We start from the raw sequence: 18,011 nt of genomic DNA on the forward strand, positions 1-18,011 counted from the left end.
CCATGGTTATGAAGCTAGTCTGTTAGCAACTAACCATTGTTTAGTTTTAAAGCAGGATTCCTGGTTTGCACAAAATGCAAAGCTGCGATTCTCTAAAATGGAAGGTAATCTTGGCAATAGTCCTCCCCCTCCTGGTTGTATTAGGGATGGGGGAAGGATAAGAGCTTGGTGCTTTGTTCGGGCTTGCTGAGGCTCATCTACATAGTGCAATACCATGGGTTAACATTATGTGTGAATCAACCCTAAGGCTAGAAGGATGGATGGGGACTCATCTGGCTAGTAATTCTTACTCATCACCAGCAAGAAGGCAAATGATTATTTGCAAGCATGCTTTTTAAGTAAAACAGGACTTCTATATATCAACAATTAGAAAAATGTTTCCAGTTCCCCCAGGCACCAACGTCAGATGTTTAGATACTAGATCAACAGCCTGGAAGTATTCCAACTGTACAGCAAAAATAAGGTAAGCAAGAGACACACAAAATTAAAAAGTTGATAACAGCACTGTAGCTGTTGCACATAATTTCTGGAATCAATTCCCCAAAATAAAAGAAACCAATACTAAAAGACAAATTGTGATGATGACCACTTTCTAAAAGAGAAAAATAAATCCTCACAAATGTCTATTTTGGGATACAGATTGCAAAATCTTTTTTTGGAAACTTCGCAGTAAGTTTTAAGGGCACAAAATGAATTAATTGCATCAGCTCATTAAGTTCTAATAACACACCTCTTGATGTTGGCAGAGTATTTGATTAGAATCTCATTTAATGTTAGCACTAAATAATATCCTGAGCACAAAATAGTATTCCATGTTCTATGCCGTAGGGATTCCCGAGGACTGCATATTGTTTGTAGAAGAGATAGAGTCTAAGGTGCATATTTTATTTTGTTCATTCCTAAATTTCTCACAGCCCAGTAAGGCACACATCATAGCAATCATAATTATGAATTTGACTTTCAGTCTTGAGCTAGAATTGGTTACAAAAATCGTTTTGTCTTGCTTGACAGCCCATTGCATTAGGTGGAACACATCCACTATATTATTCCATAACAATTTCCTATTATGTCTATTACTTCTATAATGTAAATTGCTTGCACGGCCTGGTTTGCACATCATGGTTAACCAAACTGTGGCTTACCATGACTGTGTGAAAGTGGCACTCCCGGTCTTCCTTACTCCTGCGCTCTGCTGAGCTAACCCAGGAACAAAACTTGGCTGTAGCTCATGTGTTAGTGAGGAGAGACCTTAGCCATATGTCCAGGTGTGGACGACAAGCTAAACCAAATCTTGGGATAGGTCATCATGGCACATGAGTAAAAAAAAGACCAGAAGGAGCAGAGTGGCTGCAAGCTCCTATCCAGGAGCCCACGTGTGTTCATGGCCTCATTAAGCCACAGTTTGATTTACCATGATGACCAGGCCTAAGTGTGAATATATTTACTAGTAAATAAAATCTGCATTCTGCCAGCAACACATATGTTTATTAGGGGAATGTTAAGGGAAGGCCACTAGCTCAGCGGTGGAGCATCCGCCTTGCATGCAGAAGGTTCCAAGTTCAATCCCCGGCATTTCCGGGTATGCTTGGGAGAGACACCTGCTTGAAACCTTAGAGAGCTACTGCCAGTCAGTGTAGACAATACTGAGCTAGATGGACCACTCATCTGACTAGGTATAAGGCAGCTTCCTACGTTCCCAAGGGTGTTCCTGGAACTAACCCCTCCCACAAAACTGAGTTTAAACAGGCAAGACGACTCTTAAGAGACCAACATGAAATCCCATCTCTTCCCTGTGCTGGAATGCTGGCCTCTGTTAGGAGATTAAGTGTCATGCCCCAGATTGTTAATTCATTTATTTGACACCACTCCCCAAAATTGTATCCCGCCTTTCCTCCATACTCACAGCACTCAGGGCAGCTTACAATGAAATCAGATTTTTAAACAGCAACAATCTAAAAACAAAGGGTCCCAACACTATCTTGAGAATGCTAGGCATTAGAATATTCTGTTTCCAGATGTTTCTAACAACTAGGGTGCTTTGGACTATATATTTGTCAAATTGTTCAGTTTTCTGGCTGGTTTGGAAGTACATTACTTTGACGGTACATTTCAAGTCTCCCAAGTTCAGGGAGAGATGTATGGACTCTCAGCCCCAGACTTTTACACTCGTAGTCTTGGACTGAGCATATGCCAAGTTTCAGATTCTTAGGTACTCTGGGGGTTTTCTGAAAATATTTCATTTAATTTTTTCCCCTTACATTTATATCCCACCTTACTTCATCATGGAACTCAAAGTGGTGTACATGTCGTTCTGATATGGTCACCCATCCAAAATACTGTGCTTCAGAAAGAAGTGTAAAAACGCTGCATTTTCAGCTTTTTCAAGTAATCAAGGTGCTTTTTGTCAAATTTCAGAGGTCTAGTTCATTTTAGTTCGTACTTAAGACTCCAAAACTGAGGGATCTTAATTACACACACGGCTGTCCTACCCTAACAAAAGGGATCATCAGTGCATGGATGAATGTTTACATCTAAACACGAATGGCTAAGAATGACTGCAAGCAAATGGGGGAGAGGAAACTGAAAGAAAATACCTGCATTCAACATCCGATGGTGTATATTCACTGATCCTGTATTGTATACATCATTACTTAACACAAGGATGAGGAACCTGTGGCCCTCCAGGTGTTGCTGGACTACAACTCCCATCAGCTCCAGCCAGCATAGCCAAGGGCCAGGGATCCCTGCAGCTGGAAGAGTACTGTAGTGGAAAATTCAGAAGAGCAGGCTCCCCATGATAGTCATGCCAGTCACAGTCCTGCCCCCTTTTCCACTTTCCCTTGCTCTCCCTGTCATCTTACAAATCCACTGCAACAGAGGTCCCTAACAGCCAATCAGCATGAAAGGATAGGCTGTGTGTTAGCTACAGAGGAGAGTCTTCTCAGTGGCTGACTCACCTTCTTTATTCTGACTGTGCTCCAATCACCATGAAAGGATAAGGACTCTTGGCTCATATACAGCGACCTGGCTGGGACCCTGCTCCCAAAAATGTAACAGGTCTACAACCCACCAAGATCCCAGACAACTACATCCCTAAGTTGGGGTTCAATAACGATCTGGTGGGGCACAAGTTTCCAATCAACTTAACTGTTTGTGCGCAGTCGCTGTGCTCTTAACCGTGCTGATTGTTAAAACCTGGAATGGGTGGGGAGAAGATAATGGAAGTGTTTAGTTTCACCTCTTCTCCTCCCACCCTCTCAGCATCCAGTACTGCATAAATGCGGCCTTGAAGCAGCCTTTGGAAATCTTGTTTGGCAACTTTTGTTTTGCAAGGTTAAAAAGAACACAAGCAATTTTATATCTAAAAGTATGCCTCCTTCCCTATAAACCAGTCTGGGAATTAATATCAACTGAGGAGGCCCTCCTGGTGGAGTTTTTTTTGGGGGGGGGGCTCACAAGAGGACTTTCTTAGTGATGGCCCCAAGACCATGGAACTCCCTCCCCATAGAGGTGCATCTGGCATCATCTCTTTACAGTTTCCATCAGTTCCTGAAGTTATACCTGTTTATTCTGGCTTTTGAAAACTGCTCTTGCCTTCTTACTATTTAGGATATAGCAATGAACATCTTAGTTGTTCCTGCCCCTCAGCAATCAAACCACCACAGTCACATATGGCAAATATTGAAGATCTGAGCCCTTTATTTAAGCAAATGGCCTATCATTAACCCTCAACAAGAACATTAATGCATGGGACCAGATCAATACTTAAAAGCACTGAAACGTATTTCCATCCTTAATACTGGTAGCCTTTGTTGATTAGCTTAAGCAAGGTCATGGAACCATTATCTTTCACATGCAATCAGTTCCAGTGCAGAAACTGCAATGCATTCATGTTTCTAAAAATTTTCTGCTACAGCTATTAACATGCCACTTCCTAAATAGATCAGCGCACACGTTAAATCTTCAAATGCGTATTTGAAGGTTGTGTCAGTTTTACTTTGTTCATATTTGTGATCTAAAGTTGTTTTATGTAACTGGTTTATACTATTCTATTTTGTGGAATTTGGATGATGAAATCCCAATTTCTTTACAATTATTTTGTCTGTTCGGTTGGAACTATAAAGAAGGGCCCAGAATAGCCACAGGATGCATCACAGAATTCAGCTTGGAGAATCTGTTTCCATTTTTTTTTTTAAAGTAAGTTTCTAGCCCTCCATGGTTGTGAAATATAGTAAGTGTGAGGGAAATTGTAGGTATAAGAAAAATTATCTCAGAAAACAAAGGAGACGCTGGACAAAATTTCCAAAGGCCAAAGAATATACATGGAATCAACCCGGATCTCAGTACTTAGCAATACTTAACAGAAGACATCAGTAGCTCTGGTCAATAAAAAATTTCTTTTTCAAAAGCCATTGTGGAACATCCACCTTCAATAGGACTACAAGGCAGATTGTTCACTGCCTGCCCTACAACCTAGGTTTCAGCAACTACTAAAGCCTATGCCTAGGATCCAAAGGAGGACCACGAATACGTGGAAACAGAGCCACAAACATATACCAAGTTTTGTTAGTTTTCCTCTCAGCAGTTATTGCTGCTGAAGAAACAAGCCTCTGCTCTGTTTAAAAGCAGGGCACCTCTTCAGCAGTGGGGAACTGCTAAGAAGAAAAACAGCTAGCAAGACTATCTGTCCTACAGTTGCAGTGGTTCCAAACCAGGAAGTCTGCTAAAAAAAAATAAAGAGCAACCACTCACATTCTGAAGCATTTTTAAACAAATGAACAAATCAAATAAGCATCAGTTACAGTATGTTACATCTTTCAAATATCAGAACTTACTTTAATTCGAGGCATGGTGACTGTAGGTGGCTTTGCTTCTGCTATAAAACTATGAGATATTCCTCTTTCCACCAGCTGGGTCGTGTAAGGCATGAACCGTTTGCCTTTTGAGCCAAACACAAAGTCATCCCTCAAGGCATCAATTAATACTATGACAACTTTTTTAAAGAGAGGAGATGGCATCCTGGTCCAGTTGGAAGAGAATCCTATATATATATATATATATGTAAGACATATATTAGGCACCAATACAAGCCAACAATTGATTTTCAATGTAAATACTAGCCACAATTGTCTATTACGTCTTACAAATCCCTCTAGAGGTTGAGATCAACGAATACAATCACTGTGGTTACAAGGGTGGCCATGAATTTAATTCCAGCCCTCATCTCCAGTGAAAGTCAGTGATCTTTACTTTGGGTTGTTTGGCAGCCATTTACTGAGTAGCTTAAGCCACACTGCCAAAACAGCAAGAGATGAAGACTTGCAGAAGGGCCTCTCTCTCTCTTTTTCCTCATTTTCCTCTGTAAATCAAGAGCGGGCAACCTTTGGCTGTTCAGATGTTGCTGAATTACAACTCCTGTCAGCTCTAGCAAGCATGGTCAATGGCCAGGGATTATGGGAGCTGTAGTTCAGCAACATCTGGAGGACCAAAGGTTTCCACACTTGCTGTGACATGTCATACATGGCCTAATATAGTTTTCATAAGCTACAGGATTGAGCCCATATTAAGTCCTGAAGCTTTAGAGGGCTCAAATAAAAGAAGGGGAAAAATGTACCTCAAAAATGTTTTGAGGTAAATCCTCAGAGCCAGTATCAAATGTCTGCACAGTCAGATTGCTGCAGAGGCCCCACCATCTCCAACCAGCTGCAGCTAAGAGACTGTAGGTCCGGGTGGGGGGTGTCTCTCAGCTTGGGTTGTGCATAGTAATGGCATTGCATCCTCCTCCCCACCCAGATTCAGAGGACAAGTAGCACAGGGCAGCTGCTGTTGGCTTACCATGAAAGCAGGTGAGTGAGCGGTGGTTACAAGGAGCGGCCATCACATCTGCCCACTCCCACTAACAAGTATGACAGCAGAGAGACCGGGCCAGTCGCACCAGCCAGAGGGAGAATACAGGCGAGCAGGTAAGCAATAGATGATTTATTCCATTTATATACCACCTTTCTGCCAAGGGACCCAAAGTGGTTTACAGTTTTAAAATACTAAGAGACATAAATGATATAAAATGTAAAGTTGGTCTGTGGGAGGGTCAGGCCAACCGAAGCAGGCCCTGATGTTGCCTTTGCCCGCCTCCCTCGCTCTCTCATCTTCCTTTTCACAGAGCAGCCCTGCTCCTGCCTCCGTCCACTCGCCACTTCTCCTTGGGAACCACGGCAGGGAGACTTTGGCCCAGCAGGCAACCAAGATGCAGCTTCTCCTTTGCCGAAGCAGGCACTACCCCTATTTCTCTCTGAGTAGTGCAATGGATTGGGGTCACGGTGCTGTCCAGAGAAAGAGTTCCTGTGCCCGCTCACCTCTTTCTAAGCAGTGCAACATAAAGGGTTGGGCTTGCTGCACTCAATTCCCTTCACTACACTGCCCATTGGGAGAGAGCACCACCTCCTCTTGCTCACTTACACACTCTGGGTGAGGCTACCTAACCCTCCCCCCACCGTGCCAGGCAAAAAGAGAAGTTATGAAACATAAGAATGGCCCATCCAGTCCACCTGTTCTCACAGCAGCCAACCAGATGCCTATGGGAAACCCACAAGCCAGACCTGAGCGCAACTGGGCTCCTGCTAGGAGGAAGGGTGGGATATCAGTTAAATAATAAAACAAATAAACTGCACTCTCTCCACCTGCGAATCCCAGCAACTGGCACTTAGAGGCATTACCACCTCCATCAGTAACAACTAGGCAGAGTGGGCAGGTCTCTCTCCTTTAAATGAGCCACGGGGCCCGATCCTCTACATCTCCCAAAGGAAAATAGAGTGCAAGCAACCTTCTAGCTCTCTACCCACCCACTTCCCCCACCCCCGGCATTGTGAAGGGGAGCATCATCGCACCCACGGGGGACAAGGAAGAAAGTGAGGGCCCAGGATTCCTTGCAAGCCCTGCCTGGTAGGTGCCAGGAAGGCTGGGAAACAACACTCCCACAACCGCCTCTTGGGTAAGAGCAAACCTCGCAGATCTGCACCATCAGGAAGGGCGAAGGAGGAACTCTACCTGTGGGAGGCGGCTCTGGCGGAGGACCGACGACTGCCCCATTCCGAGGCAGAGACCTCACTGGCACGGGGAAGAAGCCTCTAAGGAAGAGCCCGACGCCCAGCGCTTGCACGAGCAGGCAGGAGGAGGCGAAGACCCCCGAGCGCAGCCGCATCTTCCGAACCCAGCGCAAGCAACACCAGCAGACAGGGAGGCAAAGGGCGCACCTGCGCGCAGCCAACAGTTTCCAATGGGCCGCAGTAGTCGGGATGGCGGAAGAGAATGGGAGCCCAGCTTGCACGGCAATTGGCTGACGGCTGACCAATCGCAGGCCTACGGAACCAACCTCTTACGAAGAGCATTGCGGCAGGAGCCAATCTGGGGAGGGAGAAGGGAGGAAAGACTACATTTCCCAGAAAGTCTCTGCGTGACAGAAGCCTTTACGCTCGTAAGGTGCTTAGTTTGTAACCTCTCAGCTGCTCCTGTCGATTACTACCTATCCGGGGCAGGAAACAGTGCGGTTGAATAATTACAGCTGTACATATTTCTCTCTATCACACACACCCTTCTCTAAAATTAACTGACAGCACATTCATCTTGATGTTAGTGCACATGAATGTAAAAATAAGCGCAAATGAGAGTAATACGTCAGCAAACTGCTTTCCTTGTAGCCAACAGGCCAGCCCTTCTCTCCTAACCAAGGCCACACCAGTCACTACGGCTGATTGCGCTACCGCAGCCTGGTGAAGAAAGGCCTTTCCTGTGGTGTAAACGCAGGAGCCGCCGGATCGACGCGTTTCCATTAGCCACACCCCCTGAGGAGGGACAGGTTGATCTGCCCATCAGTTGCGAACTCTCTTTGAAGCTGGATTTTTAAAAAAACGCACGCAAGCGGCTCCCACTTTTACAGTTTAAAACAGGGTGGGGTCTGGCCTCGTGTGCTCCTGTTTTCAGAAGAGAGAGGCGGAGACACACTGGAACCAGCAGAGCAGGGAGGGTGTAAATGCACAAGTTGCTAGATGAAAGCATTTCCATTAGCCACACCCGGAGGGGGGGGGTTGGAATTAGGCCGTACGCTCCACAGTGCATTACACCAGAGTAAGTTGCTGGTCTGAACGGCAGACGGAGTTCCAGAGAAGGCAGCTTGATTGATTGAACCAGACGGTGGTGAGCAACATGGCTGTAAACCTGTCTGGGGGAGGCTTGCCGATGGAATGACTTAATGACAAGAATTATGGCAGCTGGAAGCCGAGGATGCGGGCTTTGCTGATAACAGAGGATTTATGGGACGTGATTGAAGAAAAAACCCCGGCGGTATTGACCGCGGCCTGGAAGCGTCGAGACCAGAGGGTGCAGGCGTTTATAATCTTGGCTCTATCGGATTCTCAACTATGTGTGTGAGAGATGAGCCGTTGGCTAAACAGACGTGGGATGCGTTGCAGGATTTGTCCCAGGAATGGCAGCGGAGGCAGGAGGCGCAGAGAGCCCAGCCGGTGGAAGCTGTCAGAAGCAAGGAGGAGAAATATGCCGAACCGGAGCAGGCTGCCGAAAGCAGACAGGAAAACAAGCGGGAGCAGCAGCGGCTGAAGTCTTGTTTTGCCAGTGGAGCTCATGGGCATCTCCGTAAAGATTGTCCAGTCAAGCAAAACTCCAGGGACGGAGGCTTGAAGCAGGGAAGTGTGAACTTTGTTTGTAAACAGAAGTCTAAACACTTGGAACAAATTAACTTTATTGTCGACAGCGGAGCAAGCCATATACTAATTAAAGACAGGAGTCTGTTTTACATGTCTACAGATGAGCAGGACTTTGTTTTACTTGCTGATGGATCACAGAAATCCGTAAAAGCACGTGGTCTGGTTAAGTTTGACAAACTTGGACTAATGTCAGAATGTTTGTTTATTCCAGGATTGGCTCATAATATTTTATCTGTGAGAAAACTGGTGAGTTGTCAATTTTCAGTCTGGTTTGATAAAGGAAAATGTTGGGTGCAAAGAGGAGAAAATGTTGTCTGTCAGGGTTTCATGACACAAGGGCAGTTTAAAATGACCGTGGGTGTGAAGTGCGCTAATGCCTTGAGTTTAATGGGGCGGAAAGGGAATGACCGCCAGAGCTGTAAGAAGACAGCTGTTAAAGGCACACAGCCACAGTATTCATGTAATGCAGTCAGGCTGATGCCTGAAAGAGTGCATCGCAGCCGAGTTTACAAGCCACAGGGTAAGAGACGTGGCAAACGTGCACCGAGAGCACAAGAGAATGCATATTTCAGAGTTTGGTGTCCAGAAACACAGCAGTTAATTCTGAGCAGAAGCATTAAAGTCTCAGAAAAGCCTTGGGATCAAAGGGAGACAGTCCTTCTTACAGGAACAAATGACACATGAACACAATCACAGAAATTTCAGCCAGATGTTGACATTAAAGTGGAAGGTACACAAATACCTCTCAGAGATGCTTTGAATGAGCTCATTTCTGGAAAACGCAGATCAAAGAAACAAAAAGCAGAGGAAATGGAAGCTCCTGCGCAGGTTGTGCCAAGCACAAGCACAAATGGGGGGGCAGAGAGAGCCGAGGCTCTGGTTCCTTTAAGACACTCCACAAGAGCGAATTTAGGCAAACCGCCTGACAGATTTACTGTGGGATTAATAACAAGTCCTGGCATGAATAAAGTTGTAGACATGGATCCTGAGACACTTTATTTGACATGTGTTGAACCAAAGTTTGATTGAACAACGTTTTAGCTAAATGTACAGAGAGGTTCTGAAATGTACTGCTATGTACTGAGATATACTTTTGAACTGTACTGAACTGAAAATGCAATGTACTGAAATGTATTGCAAGATGTATTGTAGAAATGTGTTATTGTTGTAATGGATTTACAGACATGATGAAAAAGGGGGGCTGTTGGCATTAGACCGTACTGCCTAAGGATGTTTTCATCAGGTCTGGAAAGTTACAAGCATGTGTTTTGAGAAGCAGTCTTATCTGCCATGTCTGGCCTGAGAGAGCAGACTTGAAGGTCAGACAGGTTGTCATAGTAACGGGAGATAACAGCTGGGGAAGTTGTAACAGAGTCTATGTGAGTTGTTGCTCTTCTGAATTATGCCTCTGAGCTGAGAGGCTGTCTTTTGTGTTTATCTATGGAGAGAGATGTACCAGAAGGGGGGGGTGACTGAAGAATCTCTACATGTATTTACTCTTAAGCCTCTGGCCTTAATGTCTTAATAAAGACTCTTAACATGCTCTGAAGAAGTTTCTTGCTCAACTTAACTCCAACGTAATGTATGCTGTTTCACACAACAACGCACACAAGCCAACAGGGGGACGGGTTGATCTGCCCATCAGTTGCATAACCAATTAGAAGTGAATTTTTAAAAAACGCAGTCAAGCACCTCCCACCAGGTTTTACAGGGAAAGGGGGCAAGGTTTGCAGAGCTTGGAAAAGTTACTTTTTTGAACTACAATTCCCATCAGCCCAATCCAGTGGCCATGCTGGCAGGGGCTGATGGGAATTGTAGTTCAAAAAAGTAACTTTTCCAAGCTCTGGTTTGAGTAGTGTATGTGTGCCCGGTTTTCAGAAGAGAGACGCAGAGACATGTTAGAATCAGCAGAACAGAGTGTTTCTACTGTCAGACGGCATCCACACATTTATTACGCATTAAACAGTCATGGAATCCTGGGAAGGGTAATTTGTGAAGGGTGCTGAGAGTTGTTAAAGGTAAAGGTATCCCCGCACTTATAGTGTGAGTCGTTTCCGACTCTTAGGGTGACGTCTTGCGACGTTTACTAGGCAAACCGTATATATGGGGTGGGTTTGCCAGTTCCTTCCCCATCCTTTCTTTACCCCCCAGCATATGCCGGGTACTCATTTTACCGACCACAGATGGATGGAAGGCTGAGTGGACCTCGACCACTTTTACCAGAGATTTGACTTCCTCCTTCCATTGGAATTCAACTCAGGCCATGAGCAGAGCTTTGGCTGCGTTACCGCCACTTACCACTCTGTGCCACAGAGTTGTTAGGAGACCATTATTTCTCTCACAGAGCTCCAATTCCCAGAATTCTCTGGGAAGAGGGGCTGACTGTTAAACCACTCTAGCCACTAGAGGTCTGTCAGGGGGACAGGAGTCTCCTAATTTATTTATTTATTACATTTATATACTGCCCATTGCCGAAGCTCTGTAATAACACTCAGCATTCTTCACGAGCTACACTTCCCAGGATTCTTTGGGGGACACCATGACTGTTGAAAGTGGAATAAAGGTCTGGTGTGGATGTGACTTCATTGTGTTTCTACCCTCAGCCTGTGGAACAACCTCCCCTCTGAAATAAAGCAGGCACCCACAATGTAAAAAAACCAATTTGGTGTCCCAGGCTTTTGCTGGGCATTGATAGCACCTATTTATTTATTTATTAAATTTATATTCTACCCCTCCCCCCCGGAGGAGCTCAGGGTGGGAAACAAACAAGAAAAACACATACAAAAAAACTTATTAAAAACAAAAATCTTTTAAAATTATTGTAACATTTTCTTATGATTGATCCTTACCCTGTAGCTCAGGGATGGGGCCCCTCAGGCAGTCAGGCTCCAAATGTGGCCGTCCAAGCATCTCTCTCTGGCCCTTGAGGCTTACCCTGGGTCCCTCCTCAGAACTCAACCCTCACAAGTTGTCCATGCCCTCCTTGAGGGCTTTTGGCTGACTGGAAGATGTCCTTGAACAACTATGGCAATGCCGATTGCCTGCCTGGATGGAGGGTAGAGCGAAATATGTGAGTGGGTAGAAACCTCTGACTTTTGTGTAAGTAGAATATAGGCTATTGTACAAAGGTAAGAGCCACATCCACTGCTGTACCGTTTTTTGGCCTCAGACTGCACTGACATAGTTGGGAAGCCCAAAGGTTACCCATGTGGAGATGCAGCTTGCAATGCTGCTGTATTCTTTACTGCATTTTAAAGTATTCTTACAGGTTTTTTTAATCATTGTGAACTCTTTTGACATTATTAAAAATGATATTTATTTTAATTTTAAATATTTTATAAGAAAAAAGGGGGATGAAGGAAACCACACAGAATTCATCTTGAGGTTAATGGAAGGCTAGGATACAAATGTGATTATGAATAACACTAGTACAATACCTTTTTTTAACAGAAGTTTGATGAAGTTGTCTAACTCTTCATCTGAGATATAGACAATTTTAGCAAACTTCTCTGATGCTAGCCTAACACAATATTAGAGGTTGTAATAGGAGCATAACTTGGAAAGCTCATCTGCCTAAGATCTTGGAGAACCAATACCAGTCAGAGTGGACGATACTGGGCTAGAGGGACCTTGACTAAAAACAAGTCAGGCATATGTAATGTCACATAGCTGGAAATGCTTGTAAGATGAGATAAGTTTTCACTTGCTAACAAAAGGAAGCCAATGATGTCTGTTGATTGATCTCTCTGGGCAGTGCATCACATTAAAGCAGGTGCCAACACAGAGAAGCCGCTGTTCTGGGCTTCCACTGATGATCTCATCTCAGCAGAACAGGGAGGCACAGAATAAGGCTATGTGACAAAAGACAATAGGTTGAGAGAATGGATTGTGTGAATTAATACACACCCCAGAATTAAATGTGAGAGATGCAAAACTGTTTGCAGGAAAATCCTATCAAGTTCAAGACAAACAGGCAAATATTCTCTGCTGATTATTCATTTTGTCAGGCAATATGATTCTGAACCATAACTAGAGTTCTCCTAATTAGCTGTCCAATTTCCAAAAAGTTAGCACTCAGTTTCTCTGATGCTGCAATTCTTTCTTTTTAAAAAAGTGACTTCTATGTTAATTAGTACTCTAATCCCCAGGAGAGGAGAGGCCCTAGCAAGACAAAGCAAATCATGCAGTCAGGACCAAGAAAACTCAGATAATTTGAGTTTCCGTAAGGAGCCTATTTTGAGGTTTCTGCTGTTACCATTTGGCTTGCCTACTGACAGTGAAAACAAAGTTCTTAAGTCATATTTATGACAAAATAACAACATGACATTAATGTAGGGCTTTGTTTTTATTAACAAAGGCCACCTCTTTGCTGTTAGCAGTTTTATGGCAGATGTTACACTGGTGGCGTGAGCAGAAGGTAGATTGCTGTTGGACCACATGGCACCTGCTGGTTGCTGGGAGTCAAGGTGGAAATACTGGTTGAGGCAGACCTTGGTGTGATCTAGCAAGGGTTATATTGTTGGTAGTGCTTCAAGTCACAATAGCTATGTACTGCCTCCAGTATTAGACAGTATGCCTCTGAATACCAGTTGCTGGAGATCATGAGTGAAAGTGCACTGTTGCGCTTCTGTCCTGCTTGTGTGTCTCTCTATATTCCTTGTCCCTAATGTACTCATGTAAAATATCTCAGCAGAGAACTTTGTTGGGGGTAAAGCACCAGTGCTTGTAACTGTTATGCATATGTAAAGTAACTCAGCATTCTGAGCTGCATGTGCCAGTGTGTGTATTTACCTAAGCGGCAGGCTTTTACCCTGCATTTAAATCACTGAGACTTAAGACTTCGTAAAATAAGAAAAAGCTACTTTATTTATAGAAATACATAGTAGATAGGAAAGGCATACCTAGTTCTAACTAGCTGACTAAGTTGGAGGCGCAATGCCCAGACTTCGGTATTGCCCTCATGATACAGGAGAGAGAGCAAAGACAAAGATGTCTCCTCTCTCCTCAGACGATCAAAGAAGACGAAGGAGAAGCAGGTCAGCTTCCCTGAACATATCAGTTTACAACTGAAGGAAGTTAGGTAGAGAAGAGCACAAGTAAAAGTAGGCAAGCCTAGCCAGCTGGAGGATCTTCCTACTGGAATACAAACAAAATAACCCAAACAAGAGTTGCTCTTGCCCCACTTCCAACAGTAAAGTAACCTGAACCAGTGGAGGGCAATAGACAGAAAGGCAATTTATTCTTCCCTATCTGGTTCCTTTTTTAGTAACTACTTGTTCATTGTTTTCTCAGGCTTTACTTCCTCTCCCTTTCTTGCTGCCCTGGGCTCCTACTGAGAGGAAGGGCAGGATATAAATCGAATGAATGAATGAATGTCAGTTGCAGATAGTGTCTGTGAGTTCTAGCCTCATGGCTGTCAATGGCCACATGTATGTGTAATCAGAATGACTTCATTTCCTAGTAGTAATAAACCTTAAGTTTATTTAATCTTTCAACTGATGGCTTTACCAGACTAATCATTAAATAATTCTGTGCTCCCCTATAATATATATCAAACTCCAACACTCTTGACACATGGGTAGGAGTTCCCTTTGAGCATATGAAGTTAAACATTCAATTTAAGAAAAAATTACATAGGATCAGAAGTATAGAAAAATGGAGGTGGGGGAAAATGGGTAGTCAGTAGAGATAAGACCAACAGCACCACAAATCAAATAAGAACATAAGAAGAGCCCTGCTGGAGCAGAGCAAATGCCCAGCTAGTCCAGCATCCTGTTCTCACAGTGGCCGACCAGATGTCTATGGGAAGCCTTGGCTTAACCATGATCCTGCATTTGGACTACACACAAAGCCAAACCTTGGCTTTTCCGCTGTGCCAAACTGAGCTAAAAGGACCAGGGAGGAGCAAAGCAGTTGCATTTCCAGGAGCCAGCACACTTGAGCTAAGTGATGGTTTGACTTAGCGTTCCATGCAAACACAGCCATAGGTTGCCACCCTCTATGCTTCTCCCCATAATTTTAACTTTGGGCCTTAGTTTCAAGAAAATAATAACTGCAGGCTTCAATGACTTTCACCTTCAATGATTTTGAATGCAGCTTTGGACCAACACAAATTCTTTCACATTTTCTCCCAAATTAAAAGAGATAATTACAATAGTCCCCCCCTTTCACTACCAACGCCTTGTTAGTACTTTGCTTCTCCCACAATGCTTTTCTTCAGCTAATTTACAAAGTGACAAGCCTAACAATCCTTTTTCATTCTTCTTGGCTTCAAAGTTTGTTTTAATTTCTACAAAATCTCTCTGCAGTTATCTTACATTAAAAAAGAATAAAGCCTCTATTAAAACTCTCATCTGTGGTGCTGCAAAGCTCTTTGCTTTCCCACATCCTCTCTTTTAAATTCAGCTGCTGATTCAAGAGGTGACTATGAGATCGGTTCTCTTTGAGGTGAGGAGCTTGGGAGATGCACCAGACTGTGAAGCTTTTTAGCAGAGAGTTGGTGATTGCATCCAACAGATGAAGGGGGGGGGAGGTTTCTGCTTAGTCGCTCTCTTTGGAAATGAGGACTGAACAACCTCTGCCTCCTCTCCCCCCTCCAAAAAATAATTAAATTCATTTTTAGCATAAAGTCATACCACACAGCAAATTGTAATGAAATGTTCCATTTGTACCTAGGGATGTAATAGAATTCCGCCCAATGTTTTCCATTAATTTCCCATTAATTCACTTATTCTCTATCGTTATGGATTGGATTTTTATGTAGCGATTTTCTGTAGTGATTTTTGAAAACTTTTTTTTAAAAGCCTCTAAAATATTGATGTTAAGAGCAATGATATTATCAATATTCCCTTTTTTATATTTTTCCTGTAAAAGATTGATATTAATATCACTATTTTTGCAAGGGAAAAACTGGTCTATAAAAGCAGGAGCTAGCAGACAAAGAACAAACTGGAATCAATATCAGCCCGTTAGGTAGACAGAATCCTTTTGAACTTGCACCAGCTGAATGATCTCATCCCTAATTATAGCCAATCAACAAGATTCTTACAGAGTATGTTGTGTTTGAATTGAAATCCCCAGTGCTTGTAAAACTATAGTTCACTTGTCCTATCTAAACCAGCTTGGGCTTTATGGGAAATAGAACCAAAGTGGCCTTTATTTGACTTTTGATATAAATGTCGGTTTATTTCTTGGTGACCTGACCCTTACCTACATTCCAGTGGCTCGCATAATAAAAGCCGGTTTAAGCTGGAAACTTCCCTACTATGCATTTCTGTATCTCATGTATGCTTGTAGCCTTGCTTATTGCTGCCAATGTGCCTCACATAGAAATGTCAAATGCTGTTCCATTGTCCCTCATATCCTTGAGATGTACTATTCCCTTTTGATATGCAAGAAAGAATGATACCATGTCTGTGTTTGGTTTAGGGGGCGCCCGGTTGCAACTGGGCCTCCTCTTCTGGTCTGCCTTTGTCTGTTCCTGCATAGTGCTTATCTCAAGGACATGCGAAATATGCGGACAAAGAGTCTAAGAGATAGTCTTGATGTTTCCACTTTGTCCTTCCCCCTGTACCCCTTTACCTCTTTACATATGCCCTAAAGCTATGGCAGTTGGCAATTGTGTCTTTTATGTTTTATGACGTGAACCCGATATTGTAAACTTCGGGGTAAGCCTATATAAACCCTTGACCACCAATAAACGAGGTTCCCATGCTCGCCTGCTTCGGCTTGTAAGTATTGGGTCCCCTTTGCAAAGGTTCTGTTTCGTGTTGTTTGATCTCTGATAGTGGGTTCATTTGCACTCAGCTCCGCACTCTTCCCGGGGTGTAATAAGCGAGCTGGGGAGACAGGGCAGCTTGCGTGTTGGGTTTGGACCTAACAAGTACATAGCCAATGCCAGCATTCAACCAAGTGGCTCCCTCCTGAAACCCCCCCCTCGTTTCCTGTCACCAGAAGGAGACATCTTGTTAGCCACTCTGAGCTCTACAGGAGTGGGAGTCTGCTGAAGTGGGTGTGACCATTCTCACATACAGGACACCAGAGCAGGGTGGAGGTAGCCCAAGTTTATCATTGCCTCTTCCCCCCCATCCCTTGAGCATCCCGGAGATCACATTTCTCCAGAAGGACCACACCAAGGGGACAGAATAAAAAGTGGGAACAAAGCTCTCCATCATTGGTTGACACCAGGTCAGAGTATTGTCTACTCTGATTGGTAGCAGCTCTCCAGCATCTCAGGCAGATAGCCATTCACATTACTTTCCACCTGATTGCTTCTGGGTGGTTGTCTAGATTGTGCGCAGAGGAAGGGGGTAAGTTAATGAGCAGCGGTGATGGTGGTAAGGAGGAGATGTGCCCACTCATGGAGGAACAAGCTGAGAAAATCTTGTCCAAGCTCCCACCCCACCCCCCAAAAAACCACAGCATTGGACTCAGGTAGTTTCTGTGGTTGTCCTGGAGAGGCAACAGGAGGCTTAGAAAGTACTAGGCAGCAGTTTTTCACATGATACATGCAGGTTAGAAGGAAAACCCAGTAAGGTGTGTCTGTTTAGAAAAGAGCTTTTCATGTCACGCATCCCACCACTTATCCCTATCCATAACCACCCGGAATTTTATATAAAAAAAGAGGGAACTGAACAACAAAATCCTCTTAGATAATAATTAGTTTAGACTGAAGGATTACTTTGTAGATGGTGCACCATTACCTCGTGACACCTGGAAAGCCAAACTCAAAGACACGAGCTTGTCTTCGCTCTCTTGGTATCAACTAGGGATGGAGGAGAATATCCAATAAATCGGATTTAGTACTGGATTCCGACTGAATTTGACAATTCACTATCTTTTCGGACCAGCACTGATTTCTTGCAGCGGGCTGCGGCTGTAATCAGCACGGGTTTTGCAGCTGCAGCTGCAATCATCAAGATTCCCCTCCCAGTTCCCCCCCATTTTATGTAATTATCTTCGTAATCAAAGCTGCTGCATTCGTAACTGTAGGTGTGATAACAATCGCCATTTATCCATCATATATTACCCAAAAACATTGTGTTATCGCCATGCAATGAAAACATGTTGGCTGCCTGGCCTGCTCTACGCTATATATGTTCTTAATATTAATTGTCAAATCATGCTGTAATTTCACATTTTAAAACAAGACAGCTCAGAGCATTCTGAATCTCCATCCTCTTGCGCGGGAAACATGATGATGAGATTGACCCACACTACCTGCCCTGCTTTTTTTCATTCTCCCGCCATTACACTGTGACTGTAGACAGTACACCAGCCACACTTGGACAGGAT

General features: G+C 43.9%; 1 protein-coding gene across 3 annotated transcripts in view; it reads right to left on the reverse strand.

Annotated features, from left to right (window-relative positions):
- The window catches only part of PIGG (phosphatidylinositol glycan anchor biosynthesis class G (EMM blood group)), a 79,322-nt gene extending 71,981 nt beyond the window's left edge, over positions 1-7,341 (reverse strand). Inside the window, exons 1-2 of one of the 3 annotated variants that reach the window (XM_061634052.1) lie at positions 7,045-7,340; positions 4,836-5,041 (exon numbers count right to left, since the gene is read on the reverse strand). In XM_061634052.1, the coding sequence (XP_061490036.1) occupies positions 4,836-5,041; positions 7,045-7,198 (360 nt within the window). In that variant the 5' untranslated portion in view covers positions 7,199-7,340. Of the gene's footprint in view, positions 1-4,835; positions 5,042-7,044 lie in introns of all 3 variants that reach the window. The other 2 variants (XM_061634070.1, XM_061634062.1) reach the window with 2 other exon arrangements.
- Positions 7,342-18,011: the final 10,670 nt, after the last annotated feature.

This window comes from Rhineura floridana, chromosome 1, assembly GCF_030035675.1.
Source record: "Rhineura floridana isolate rRhiFlo1 chromosome 1, rRhiFlo1.hap2, whole genome shotgun sequence".
Lineage (NCBI taxonomy): Eukaryota > Metazoa > Chordata > Lepidosauria > Squamata > Rhineuridae > Rhineura > Rhineura floridana.